The sequence below is a fragment of the Podarcis filfolensis genome (genome assembly GCF_964270895.1).
Source record: "Podarcis filfolensis genome assembly, chromosome: 7".
NCBI lineage: Eukaryota > Metazoa > Chordata > Lepidosauria > Squamata > Lacertidae > Podarcis > Podarcis filfolensis.
In genome coordinates, this window is record NC_139603.1 from 74,643,203 (window position 1) to 74,656,015 (window position 12,813).

The 12,813-nt window shown below is 43.6% G+C and overlaps 1 protein-coding gene and 1 long non-coding RNA gene across 2 annotated transcripts in view; one reads left to right on the forward strand and one right to left on the reverse strand.

Annotated features, from left to right (window-relative positions):
* Positions 1–2,955: 2,955 nt before the first annotated feature.
* Positions 2,956–12,813, reverse strand: part of EIF3H (eukaryotic translation initiation factor 3 subunit H) — a 72,687-nt gene continuing 62,829 nt past the window's right edge. The window contains exons 5-8 of the mRNA XM_083622193.1: positions 10,904–11,053; positions 8,140–8,260; positions 5,999–6,131; positions 2,956–3,241 (exon numbers count right to left, since the gene is read on the reverse strand). Of these exons, the coding sequence (XP_083478319.1) occupies positions 3,144–3,241; positions 5,999–6,131; positions 8,140–8,260; positions 10,904–11,053 (502 nt within the window). The 3' untranslated portion in view covers positions 2,956–3,143. The remainder of the gene's footprint in view (positions 3,242–5,998; positions 6,132–8,139; positions 8,261–10,903; positions 11,054–12,813) is intronic.
* LOC310766293 overlaps positions 5,010–12,813 on the forward strand; it is a 120,457-nt gene continuing 112,653 nt past the window's right edge. Inside the window, exon 1 of the long non-coding RNA XR_014550025.1 lies at positions 5,010–5,844. This is a non-coding gene — a long non-coding RNA (uncharacterized lncRNA). The remainder of the gene's footprint in view (positions 5,845–12,813) is intronic.

Sequence of the window (12,813 nt, forward strand, 5' to 3'; positions counted from 1 at the left end):
AAATGACCAAATTTCTTCTTTACAGCAGTATTAAAGACACATCAGTGTGTCAAGTAAAACAAACAAGGATTAAACATACACTTGTCTATTAAAAACAAAGTGAAAAAGGCCCACCGTTCGCGTTTCACAGCCTAGAAAGCAAATTCTTGCCACAAGAATTTAGATTTTGACTTGTTTCCCTTCAAGTGGGCTCCTTTTCCCAGGTCCCCTAGTTTGCAAATCCATTCACATGATGCATTAGGTTTTCAAATGAACATTTCCCCCATTAATATAAGTAATACCCTGTGAACATTATACCAAAGTACCCAGCATTTCCAGGAGTCGATGGATGGGATTTCATCTTCAGAGCATCAATAAAGCTGACAAGAATGAATTCAAGTTCTCTCGTGCTGAAAAGCAAACTAGGACTTTGCGGGGGTTGGGGGGATTGGGTTTTTTAAAGACTCTCCTGGGTTGGTGTGTCTGTGACTATCACACCAAGCCAATGGCATGGGCAGGCCATCCAGTGGTCTTGCTACGCTGGAGGCTTTGTGTATTTTGGATACAGTGATCTCCCAGAAGCAAAGTCATTAGCAAAACAATACTGGCTTTGAACAAATGAACGCAGCATCTTGGGAAACTCTGCTGCCACCCAGCAGTTGCATGGCTGCATACAGACCAACTAGCTCCCGATTCAGCACAGCCATAGAAACAAACAGGTGCAAGACACACACACGATCAGGCCTTTGCAATCTCCCATGGTCCGAACCTACAGACCCAACCTTATAGATCAGGAAGTGGAAGGTGCTTCTTATATAACTCATGGAGCAGCAGGGACGCGGGTGGCACTGAGGGTTAAACCACAGAGCCTAGGGCTTGCCGATCAGAAGGTTGGCAGTTCGAATCCCCGCAACGGGGTGAGCTCCCATTGCTCGGTCCCTGCTCCTGCCAACCTAGCAGTTTGAAAGCACATCAAAGTGCAAGTAGATAAATAGGTTCTGCTCTGGTGGGAAGGTAAACGGTGTTTCCGTGCGCTGGTTCGCCAGAAGCGGCTTAGTCATGCTGGCCACATGACCCGGAAGCTGTCTGCGGACAAACGCCAGCTCCCTCGGCCAATAAAGCAAGATGAGCGCCGCAACCCCAGAGTCAGCCACAACTGGACCTAATGGTCAGGGGTCCCTTTACCTTTACATGGAGCAGCACACAGTCTTTGGTGTGCAGGAGCTATTTGGTTTGAATGTCGATGTGGCCTCTTATACTATTTTCAGAAACCCTGAAGACTACCTCCTCTTGTCTACGAAGCCTTGGTTTTCTATTATAAAAAGCTTTAATTCCTTGCCAAATATATATATAAGAATGTAGCTCAAGGTTCCTGGACGTGATTTCTGTAGAATGGCGGCACTCAAGAGCAGGGCACCGCACAGCGTAACAGGATATTCAATCAGATTCAACAGTTTAGATAAGCAAGGCTGTAGAAACAGTCCACTCTGAACTTTGAAATACCACGGCCCGCTCTGACACTTTGCCAAGCGCCTGAGGTTTGCAAACAATTTGCATATACATTTACATAATGCGAACAATCTCTATAAAGTTAAAGGCTTGGGAGTTGCTGAGGGCGGGGGCGATGGGGACAAAAAGTTTCCACTCTTGACAACTGGATTTAACACTCTCACAGCTTTATCTCTCTCAAACCACTCCCTGACTCCCTTTATTCCGTATGCTTGTCCCCTTTCAGAGTTAATTTGAATTAATCCCCTTTTGACATTTTTGGCTGAGAGCAAAAGCACCCTTAATTTCCCCAATGCAAAATAAATATATCCCCATCCAAAATAACCCGATAATGAATTAACACTGAAACACACCAAGTAATTCTGCTTCTCGCCAATTATCCCCCTCTCCTTTTGAATACACAGGCTTTGGAGGGAGAAAAATCACTGAATATAGCCTTTGCAATCTTGCTATTTTCTTCCCCTTTTTTTGCCTTAACCACTGGGAAGAAAGGTGTTTGCTTAAGTGAGAATTCTCCAGTGTTAAAAGCCACTTATGACATTTAGTCTATTCACATTTTAAAAACATGGTCATGGCAACAGCTAGGAAACAGCCAAAGGTGTGAGTCACTGTATCTACCAGAAGCGCCTGTTGTGAGTCCCACATTTTGGACCGTATGATCTGCTATCCCATGATTTTTGCAAACAGTAAATGTAGCTGGGCAGTGCCGCAGGGCAAGACGACAAATTTAGATTGGGGCTGTGTCATTAGCGTTTTGTTCCAGCACCATTTTCCTGACTGCTATTTGTCCCACGGAAGAAAACTTTCAGATAACGAACTGATATCTGTATATTTCTTTTCACAGGGGCAAAGAGAAACCTTCCCTCCTTCAATGCTGTGGTCCTAATCTGAACTGGGGCCTCACTCATGGCTGCAGACAGTGCTTTTTTTCTTTAAAAAATGTTTAGGGGTACTCTCATTTTGAATCAAGAAAACCACCATGTAGTAGTTCAAATCGCGAAAAATAAATACAGTAAATGGACAAAAGTACAAAGATTTACAAAATGTTTAGGGGTATGCGTACCCCTGTGTAACCCCAGAAAAAAAAGCACTGGCTGCAGGTACTATTTTTTAAATATTTTTTTTAACCTCACAGGAGATCCAGTTCACAGATCTCTCCCAGCATTACAAGTTGGCCCCTGAACTTTGGGTTTCAGTCATTTTCTAGCAGTTTTCTTAACTTTTTTTTTTTTAATGCAAAATGGGAAATTCAGTTCAAAGTAGCCTTGGCTAACTCTGTTGAGAAAGGGTATTTCTTCTGTCCAGTCACCTTTGTCATTGCGCAGAGGAAGGATTTTTTCCCCTACTGCAACGGCAAGTTTAAGTGATCTGTTAGATCAAACACTCATGTGCGAGTTACAGTACGTGGCATGTAAAAAAATCCTGGAGATAGCCGCCCAACAGTCAATAAGAGCACATGCTAAAAAGTTTAAAATTGGTCGTTTATTTATTTATTTATTTTAGAAGAGGGATAACTCTACTCAAAACACACGAGGCAGTCTAGTTCTTGGTTCATTTTGCAACGAGTAATGGAAAATGTCTTAAGCAAAAACGAGCTGAGATTCAGAGCATCTCCTCCCTTGGGCAAGAGACTGTTAAACACTTCATCTTCCTCCCTAGTTGTTGTGCTCTTGAAGTGCCTGAGCCATGAAGAGTTTGCCCAGGTTCTGCGCAGTGAACTCCTTGATGTTCTGGCTGTAAGTATTAATTTGACCTGCAAATGAACAAAGAGTGGGAAGAGAAAGAGAGAGTGAGAGAAATAAAAATTTAAAAAACTGAACACAAACATTCTCTCGCACTTTATAGCATGACCAAGAAACAGAACTCGAGAAACACGTTTGCAGACAGGAGCTAATATATGTCAAAGACCTGTTAAGTTGGATGGGAGGCAAAAGTTAAGAGGCTGAGAGTTAAGAGGCAGGGGCACCACTGAGTTTTAGAGGGTGAAATAAAAAGGGGTTGCCATGAGGTAACCCAGGGATCAGCAACCTTTTTTAGCTGTGGGCTGGTCCACTGTCCCTCAGACCATGTGGTGGGCCGGACTATATTTTTTGGGGGGCGGGGGAGAATGAATGAATTCCTATGCCCACAAATACCCCAGAGATGCATTTTAAATAAAAGGACACATTCTACTCATGTAAAAACATGCTGATTCCCGGACTGTCTGCGGGCCGGATTGAGAAGGCGATTGGGCCGCATCCGGCCCCCGGGCCTTAGGTTGCCTACCCCTGAGGTAACCTGTCCCTTGGGCTGAAAAAGGACCCCTGGTGTGGGTGGTTGTGTGACATGTGATGCTTTCTGCTGGCCTATGTGGCTCACATTTGTTTGGTTAATTGCTCAACATGAATTGGAGGTTTGCTGTTAAAAAATGCAAGGTTGTGTTTGTTAGAATCCTATCGAGGCAGCACTACTGTATGTAACATGCTCCCAGGACTATGCAGGATCCCACATTATTTGAGACGCTACAGGGATTTCTGGGAAGGCTATGAAGAGAAAAATTCAGACTGTCTCTCTCAACTGTGGGCCTGGAAACTATGCTTGCCTCATCCACCTGACATTTTGTGGGTCATGTTTTTGTTAGTTCCCTCACATTATTAGTAATTTCTCGAGCCAGCAGGCTGTGAAGGCTTTGTCTGAAGTGCTGTACAAATCAAAAAAAGTGTCTCCACCACCCCATTTTTTAATTATTTTTGTACGCACTCTGCCTCTACAGTTCATTTCTCTAGCTAGTCAGGAAGAGCAAAAGAAAGAGAAAGAGAGAAAGAGAAAGACAAAGCCGGATTATCAAAATTAGAACTACTTAGCAGACTAACACACTTCCAATTTAATGCTCTACTTTAAAAAGTTTCTAAATGCCTCAGAAGCTAAACCACCCAAGTCTCAGCTTTGATCCCCAACTTAATTCTGTGTGCATTAAAATAGTGAACGTTTTCAGGTCTTTGGCTGACTCTGCTAAAAAGAAAAGCATTTTGGCTGAAGGCTGTTAAAGCGTCAATTGGCTGCGCCTTGCCCTAACTCTAGAAGATGGTCGAGGTATAACCCACCAGAAAACAGACATAAACTGAAGCGTAATTTTTTAAAAGTAAGAGCTGGGGTGTGCTTTTTCTTTAACAAGCACTGGGTTGCTGGGAGCATTCATTACCAGAATTTAAACCATACCCATTTGCAAACAACAATAACTAGAAAAAAGGTGGGGGGGTTGCACTTCATGGTTGCACTATAAAATTGTTCACTGTGTGCTATTTATGAAAAAAAGGGGAGTTGCAGCATTTTTTGTGCGCATTAAATTTCACTCCAAATTTTGTTATCAATCTGCCATCATCAGCCCTTGCTCTTGAGCCAACCTGGGATAGGGGATAGAACTGAAAACATAGCAACATAGAAATGTAGAGTTGGAAGGAAGTCCAACCCCCTGTAATGCAGAAAACATTTGCCCAATGTGGGGCTCAAACACATGCTCTACTGACTGAACTACCAAGGTGGATAAAAATCTGGATGCTTGGTGAGTAGCTTTCAAACCGCTGGTGCAATTACAGTGGGCGCTAGGGGTTGTGAACGTGATCCGTGCAGGATGCACATTCACAACCCGCAGCGGTGCGTCTGAGCATGCAAGGGTTGCGATTCGGCACTTCTGCGCATGTGCAAAGTGTGATTTAGCGCTTCTGCGCATGCATGACCGCCAAAACCTGGAAGTAACCCATTCTGGTACTTCCGGGTTTTGGCGGTGGTAACCAGAAAAAATGCAACCTGAAGCATCTGTAACCCAAGGGATGACTAACAGAAAACGGTCCATGTTTCTGCAGCACGAAAAATGGTTCTCTCGCCTTGCCTGTTCATCCCCTGTCCATTTCACAGTGTACCTACCCTTCTGCCTTGAGCTGGGATTTGTGTGCCTCTTTTTTCCAAAGGCAAAATATCAAAGAGAGAAAAACCATGCACTACCTGTTGCATCTCACTTCGGCCACCTTGGATGAACAGGGAACAATGTGAAGGTGCTTTTAATCCCAAACACTACATACTCAGCTAAACGAGGGAGGGCAGCCCAAGGAACTACTATTAAAACAACTTTGCATCCTTCTGGAAAGAAGGTCGGCATGGGGGGAACTAGATCTGAAAATCTTGCTGGGATCACCAGCCTGATGTTAAAGCTCAGTTGTGTAGTTCCAGGACATGGTATGAAGGCACAGGATAAAGCCACCTTGGTAGATGGGGAGCATGATGCCTGGAGCTCCATGGAAGAAAGGCGGAGATATAATGAAATGGAAACACACACACACACACACACACACACACACACACACACACACACACACACTGGTTATTATGGTTCCCATTTGGATATAAAATCAGGACTCATTGCCCAATGCTGCATCTACTTTGCAGCATTTTGTTGATTCTCATGAAGGCATTACTCAAAGAACTGTAGGGCCGTTGAAGAGTCAAAAAGAAAGAAGGTGGCTGCAAGTGTTACCTGCAATCAACAGCGAGTCCATCCTGGGAGGTGGCTGTGGTGGCTTGAACAATTTGTTCATGTCCTCCTCCGGAAGGGGGGGCTCTCCCCTACTTTGACGCTGCAAGTTCTCTTGCTGACGTCTCTGCTGGTACTGGAAAAGGAAAAGAGGAAACATGGTGGTAAGACTCTTTCATCCAAAGGGAACCCCTAGGATTTCTCTAAAGAATGCAGAGGAGCTGCCTTTCCATATATTGAGCTTACTTCACACAGCTTAAGCCAGCTTCAAAACGTTCCATTTTGCTGACACAAAAATGCTGTTAATTGTTGTTGAGCTTTAAAATGAAGTGGTTCCCATCTTGTTCCCTCCCCCCAGGCTAAGAAACATGGCAGTTTCAACCCCTCTCTCACTGGGTGATCCATCTACCCCACCTAAATCAGCAATGTGGTCTACAAAAGAAACTGGATTGGGTTTGCAGGGTAGGGTGGGGTGGAGGGAGAGGCCATTGCCTAAATTTGCATCACTGGAGATGCTGCTGGACTGGGGGCCTAATCACCATTTGGCCTGGCCCCAGAAGCTTCTGAAGCAAAACAGGCTTCACTGTGTATGCTACAAAAAAGACTACAGTGGTACCTTGGTTTATGAACAACTTGGATGAAGAACGCTGCAAACCCGGAAGTAGGTGGTTTGGTTTGTGAACTCTGCCTTGGAAGCAGAACATGTTCCGCTTCCTGTTGAGTATGTTCCATTTGTAAATTGAGTCCCCCACTGCTATGGGAAAGCACACCTTGGTTTAAGAACGCTTTGGTTTAAGAACTGACTTCTGGACCGGATTAAGTTCATAAACCAAGGTACCACTGTACTGAGACTCAGAAGCCAACCAAACTTGTGCCCAACTCTCTGGATTCCGAGAAGTTCAAAAGCAGAACGCAGAATGGGTCCAAGAAGTAGACATTTATGCGAAAATCTTAAGTCCAGCCATTTTTTTCTGAACTGGGTTTTCTACTGCCAATTTTGCAAGTCGGTAACTTTTACCATGGGATCAAGAGGAGGAACATTACGATTAGGAGAGAAGGGGGTGGATATTGGGTGGGAATAGAGCCAAGAAGTCACACGTAAAACTCTGCAAAATCCTTTGCATGTAACAACTCAATAAGGTTGGAGGAAGGAGGGGAAAGTGGTACAGTTTGCCATCTGTTTGAGAAAGACTGAACAACTGTTCTGGCTTTAGTTATGTAAAGCATGAATCTAGTAGCACTTCCAGAGCAGCATTTTCAATACACCTTAACCTACTTATTTAGATGCAAAAATGGAGCAACTGGCAGCAAGGGAGACAAGGCAGTTAGCAAAACATTTATTCTCAATCGTCTCTAATCTTTAAAGGAACAATGGTGTATTATTATGAGTTACCTAGGAGAGCAAAAGGTACAAAAACCTCTGGCTTGTGAAGCATTCATAATTTGCTGCTCAAATGGCATTTGTAGTTTATATTTTAAAGCTGGGTTTCTTAAAGCTTCTGACTATTGAGCAAAGAAATGTGTGGTGACATTTTATTGCTTGATAGCAGAACCAAAATACCTCCAGATTTAGAAAATGTTAGCAAATAAGAGCTTAAAGATCTGTATCTCAGACAGCACGAAACCAGAAAGAAATCGGGGAGAGGAGAGGAGAGGAGAGGAAGAAGAAGATGGATATCAGGTGTATTTATTTTTTATACTTTGCACTGAGTAGGTGCATTATGTACCGAAATTGCTTGCTCTTGCACAGAACTGTTCTATATCTCAATAATGAACAGACTTGAGCATGGTGCAATGAGTTACAGCAATTACTGTATAAGTTAAGCAAGAACTGGTGGGGTAACAGTCCTGGATTTCTACCACCACCCCTCCTTCAAATCACTTTTTCCATCTCCAAAATCTTCTCATAAATTTGCCCCTGCAGATTTATGTTGGCAAGCGAATGAGCTGGAAGGAGCCATAGCTCAGCCCATGCTCTGCATGTAATGAGCGTCTAGGATACAGAGATTAGATTTCCGAACAGGCTTGTGTATTTAGGAGATGCAATTCAAAGATCCTTCAATTTGCATCTATTACAGAAGCCACACAATGTGTCGTTTCACCCCCAAACAGATGTGATTCAGCCCCCCCTCCCCAAAACCAACCTGGTGTTTCTGCTGCTGCTGCTTGCTGGTGTTCCTTAGATAGGTGTTGTATTTGACAATATCCTGGCTCATCTCATCCACTCTGTCCATCAACAGCTGCAGGCTCTTTCCAAGGTGATTACTGAAATGCACAAAGAGAGATGGCGTGGTAAAGGTTTGCAGCAGTGGACACAGTATTTTGCTTCTGAAGGAATATTAACTAATGCTTCTCTGTGAACTCACAGCAAGTTTAAGCCCACTTAAAGATCATTTAGGAGAACAGCTCTGCTCTAAATTTAGCTCATGCTCTAAATAAGAAATAGTTGAGTACGACCAACTGGGCTTGATGCATTTCTCTCAATGCACCCTGAGCACCATCAAATTAACACCGTGCGCCTCCTCTGTCAAGCCCAGAGGTCATCAGAAACCCTAAGTCAGTGTTGGCCAGACTTGGGACTCCAGCTGTTTTGGGACTACAATTCCCATCATCCCTGACCACTGGTCCTGTTAGCTAGGGATGATGGGAGTTGTAGTCCAAAAACAGCTGGAGGCCCAAGTTTGGCCAACACTGCCCTAAGTGGTCAGTGGTTACTTCAAGGCCACAGCTAAATGGCATCTTCCGGTAGGATGGAGAGATCCCATCTGAAATCTTGGAGAGCTGCTACCAGTCAGGGTAGACAGCATAGACCATATTGAGCTAAGGGGGCCAATGATCTGGTTCGGTATAAGACAACTTCCTATGTTCCTGGCTTTGTTACACAGCTCACCGATATTCTATCTCTCCTATGTCCGCTCTCCAATTACACTCTTCTTATGCTCAAATACATTATTTCATGTAGCCCAAGGCAGGATCAAGTTCCCACGTTGGAATTTAGTCTGACTTACACTTACAGACACACACACACAGAGAAAACAAAGAAAGTGACACCGCCAGATTCTTGCTCCTAGATTGGCTGAACTCACAACCTGCCCCCAATCACAGCAGCCTTATAATATCAACTGTCCCATGCTGATAAAGTATGGTTTTTTTGTTGCTGCTGTACCATATTTTAAATGCTTGGTTTCCTAACTGTTCTCTTCCCCCTCCCACTGCACACGGGTTTATTTATTTCATGCTTTTTATTCTTTGACTGTACGGGATTAAATTAAATCATATTTCATGAATACTGTGATCCAATAAGGGGGCTCCAGCCACTTAGTAAAAGGAGAGTGAAAAGCTAAAATTAAACTAAATTAACTGGGATTCAAAACAGAACCAGGTATGCCTTGAGAAGGAAGCTAAGGCTGCTCCACATTGTCTCCTATTCACAGGATATTTCCCTTTAAAAACCAATTTCCTGCTCAACCACCTGAGAATCTGTGACATTGCTTGCTTAAGCCAACAACTGATTTTCTAGTAACAGTTCATCTCCCTAAGAGAGGGCCTCAAACAAACAGCAAAACATTCCCAGGACTCAAGAATATGTAGCAGTATTCCGCATTTAGTGTTCTTTTCTTATTGTACCTCTTTTCCCATCCCAAACTGCCTTTTTAAAAAAGAAAAGAACATAGGCTTGTGGGCAGGGTTTTAACCTGATGCAACTAAGGCAGAGGCACAATGACAACAAGCGTCTGTCCACAAGTAGAATAGACTTCCATTTGCACAACACAATTTTTCCTTCCTCTTGCACCTGCCATGCCCCCCCATTCTGTTCCAGAGTAGATGGGGGGGGCAAGAGGAATAGGACATCTTGGTACTTAAGCATTATTGGGTGTGCATGTATGTCAAGCTAAGCCTTGTGCACACCACCCAGTTTTGTAAAGGCCTCACCGTAAAATATTCCTGAATCCCATTCCTAATAAAAACCAAGGGGGCTCATTGAAAGGTCCTCCTGAATTAGGAAGTTGTTTCTAGCATAAAGGGAAACTTTCTTCTTCTCCTCTGAAGGAAGGAAGGGGTTGCACAACTAAACCCTGGCTATGCATCAATATAGTGCATGCCGCTAACTCAACTAGCGGGGCATGGAAAACCAGCTCCCCACAGATGCCAGGGATAAATAAAAGCATTTTGGTCAGCCTGTGTTACTGGAGTGGCTGGCATAGAGACACTGAAATAATTAATATCAGCCTGAAGGGGGAGATATGTTGAGAAGGAAAGAGATAAATGAGGAAATCTTTTTTGGAAGAGAGTGCTTAAGGACAGGGGTGGGTGGTTTTGCTATGAACCCTGTGCCACAAAACTACAAACAAGGCTATTCTGCACCAGGAAATACAAAGTGTGATGTCTAGCAAACTATTAAATAATATTCAGTATGTAAGCTGGTCAGGGTGTGTGTGTTGGGATGGGGATTTTGGTTTCTCATTTGCTTTCTCAAATTACAACTGTACGGCCTTTTTTTTGTACTTTTCTTCCAAAACAATAAATATACAGTCGTACTTTAGAAGCCAAATGCCTTGGAACTCCTACGTTTTGGCTCCCGAACGCCACAAACCTGGAAGTGATTGTTCCGGTTTGCAAACGTTCTTTGGAACCTGAACGTCCAGTGCAGCTTAAGAATGTTTTGGAAGTCAAATGGACTTCCAGAACGGATTCCGTTCGACTTCCAAGGTACGACTGTATACAAAAAATAATAATAATTAATGGGTTAGGCTTTCCTTTCCCACCTTTCCCCAACCTCTCCTTCCCACACCTCCCGGTTAAGTGACGAGGCACATGGATCCTGAAGTATACAAGATGCTATTCAACAAAAAGAGCAAAGAGGTTTGGAAATGCCTCACTGCGTTTTCCTTTCAAAGGAGCACTTACTTGCTTGCGAGACTGAGCAGCTCGTGTCTATCTGCCACTCCCGACTTCTTTTCCAGCTCCCAAAGAAGAACGTTGATGAGGTAGGAATTCTTGATAATGATCGGCACCTCTTCAAACATGTTTTCAAAGGCGATGTTTGCTTTTTTCAACCTGCAAAGAGAGAGGTCCCCATAACAAACTTGGCATGCTTGTGCATTTTTGATGGGTTCACCTGGATCGAGGAAAAATACTCCGCAGGTGACTAGGGAGAGTCCCAGCTTTTTTCTCTTTTTGCCCTTCCAATTCAGCAAACAGTCAAACTTTTATAGCAAACTTGGGAAAGCGTGTGGAAAACCCTTTTTTAAAATTATTCTGGGAGCTTGTGAAATACTTGCGGGAAACAGAGAGAAGCAAATTGGCTTGGATTCTAAATACTGTACAGTACAGCAGTAGCTTTCAAAGCAAGAGTACCTTTTAAGCTCACTAGAGGTCCCTTAATGAGGAAATCAGTAATGGTGGAATAAATGGCTCTGTCCCAATACTGATCATTTCCAACTGTATGCAGTTGCCGGAGTGTATTAGGAGTGTTCTGGGGCCATAGTCTTTAGCAGGCCTGGGCTGTATTCTGTACAAACTAAAGAGGATACGCCCCCAAATCCTCTGCAACAGGACCTTCTCAGTGGTGGCACCACAGTTTTGGAACACTTTCCCAGACAGGTTTGCCTGGTATCAAGTTTGTTGCCTTTTATGGTTCAAGAAGAAAACACTGCCTTCTCCAGGCTATTTAGATCTCCAATTTGAATTCAGCTTTTATCTGGGCAGGTCTGCTCTTGCTTTTGTTCATTTTCACTTATTGTCTTTGTTAAGTTGCACAACAACCTGATGTTGAAGTTTTATATGCTTAAAGTCAAGGCGCTATAATAAGATCCAGTAAAATCTGGGTAAAGGTGCTGGATTGGAAAAAGTTTCTAGCAGGTGCCTAAAAAATTAAATAGCAAGGGTGCCTAGGTGGAGAGTTCTAAAGCACAGGTTCTGCCACACCAAAAGACCAACAGCTCGTGGTTAGTGAATGAACATTATGTGGCACTTGTAAAAGATCAAAGTGATCGAGCAGGACACACACAGGGCAAAGCGATCCTTCAGGTAAGCTGATCCAAATCTGGCTTTACGTTGCAATTTATGAACTTGGTCTGGTAGCAAATTAACATCCAGTGCACATCTCGGAGCATGGGGTGTGAAGTGCTGCCAGGATCTAACCCTGTTAGTAACTGAGTTGCAGCTTTCTGAATAGCCACAGTTTCTGGACCAACCACAAAGGGACCCCCACCTAGAGTGCAGTGCAATACTGTGGTCAAGGTATTATGGCCAAGGAACAGGTGGTGGAAGGAGTGCCAGCTTGGCCCTGCGACTGTGGGTGCCCGGGTCCGTGGGTGCCATGAAGCGTGCATGGCTCTGGCACTGAAGTTTGTGGGTGCCCAGCCCCTTCATGGGAAATGTTGTGTGTGCTCATGTACCCAGGGCCCCAAGGAGTTGGCACCTATGGGTGGTGGAAGCTATTTGGAAGTCTACCCGATTACAAATCAGAGAGACACCATCTCTGTTGTCTTTTTGCAGCCTATTGAACACCTTTCTTTTTCCATAAGACTTTCAAAGTGGAGATTTTTATCCTAGCCTGTATCTGTATATTTGTTTTTATATATGAACTGGTTTTACATACGTTCTTATTGTTAAATTGCTCAGGATGCTTCACAGGAAATGGCTCACAACTGGAATGAACTAAAATAAGACTAGCCAATATCTGAAAATGTTTTCTGGGAGGGTGGTGGTTTCTTTTGCAAAATTTTAAGGTAAAGAGTAAAATGATTATTTCTCCCCATTCTTTGCCATTTTGCTTATATTATCTTCCCAACTTTTCTATTTATTTTTTAACT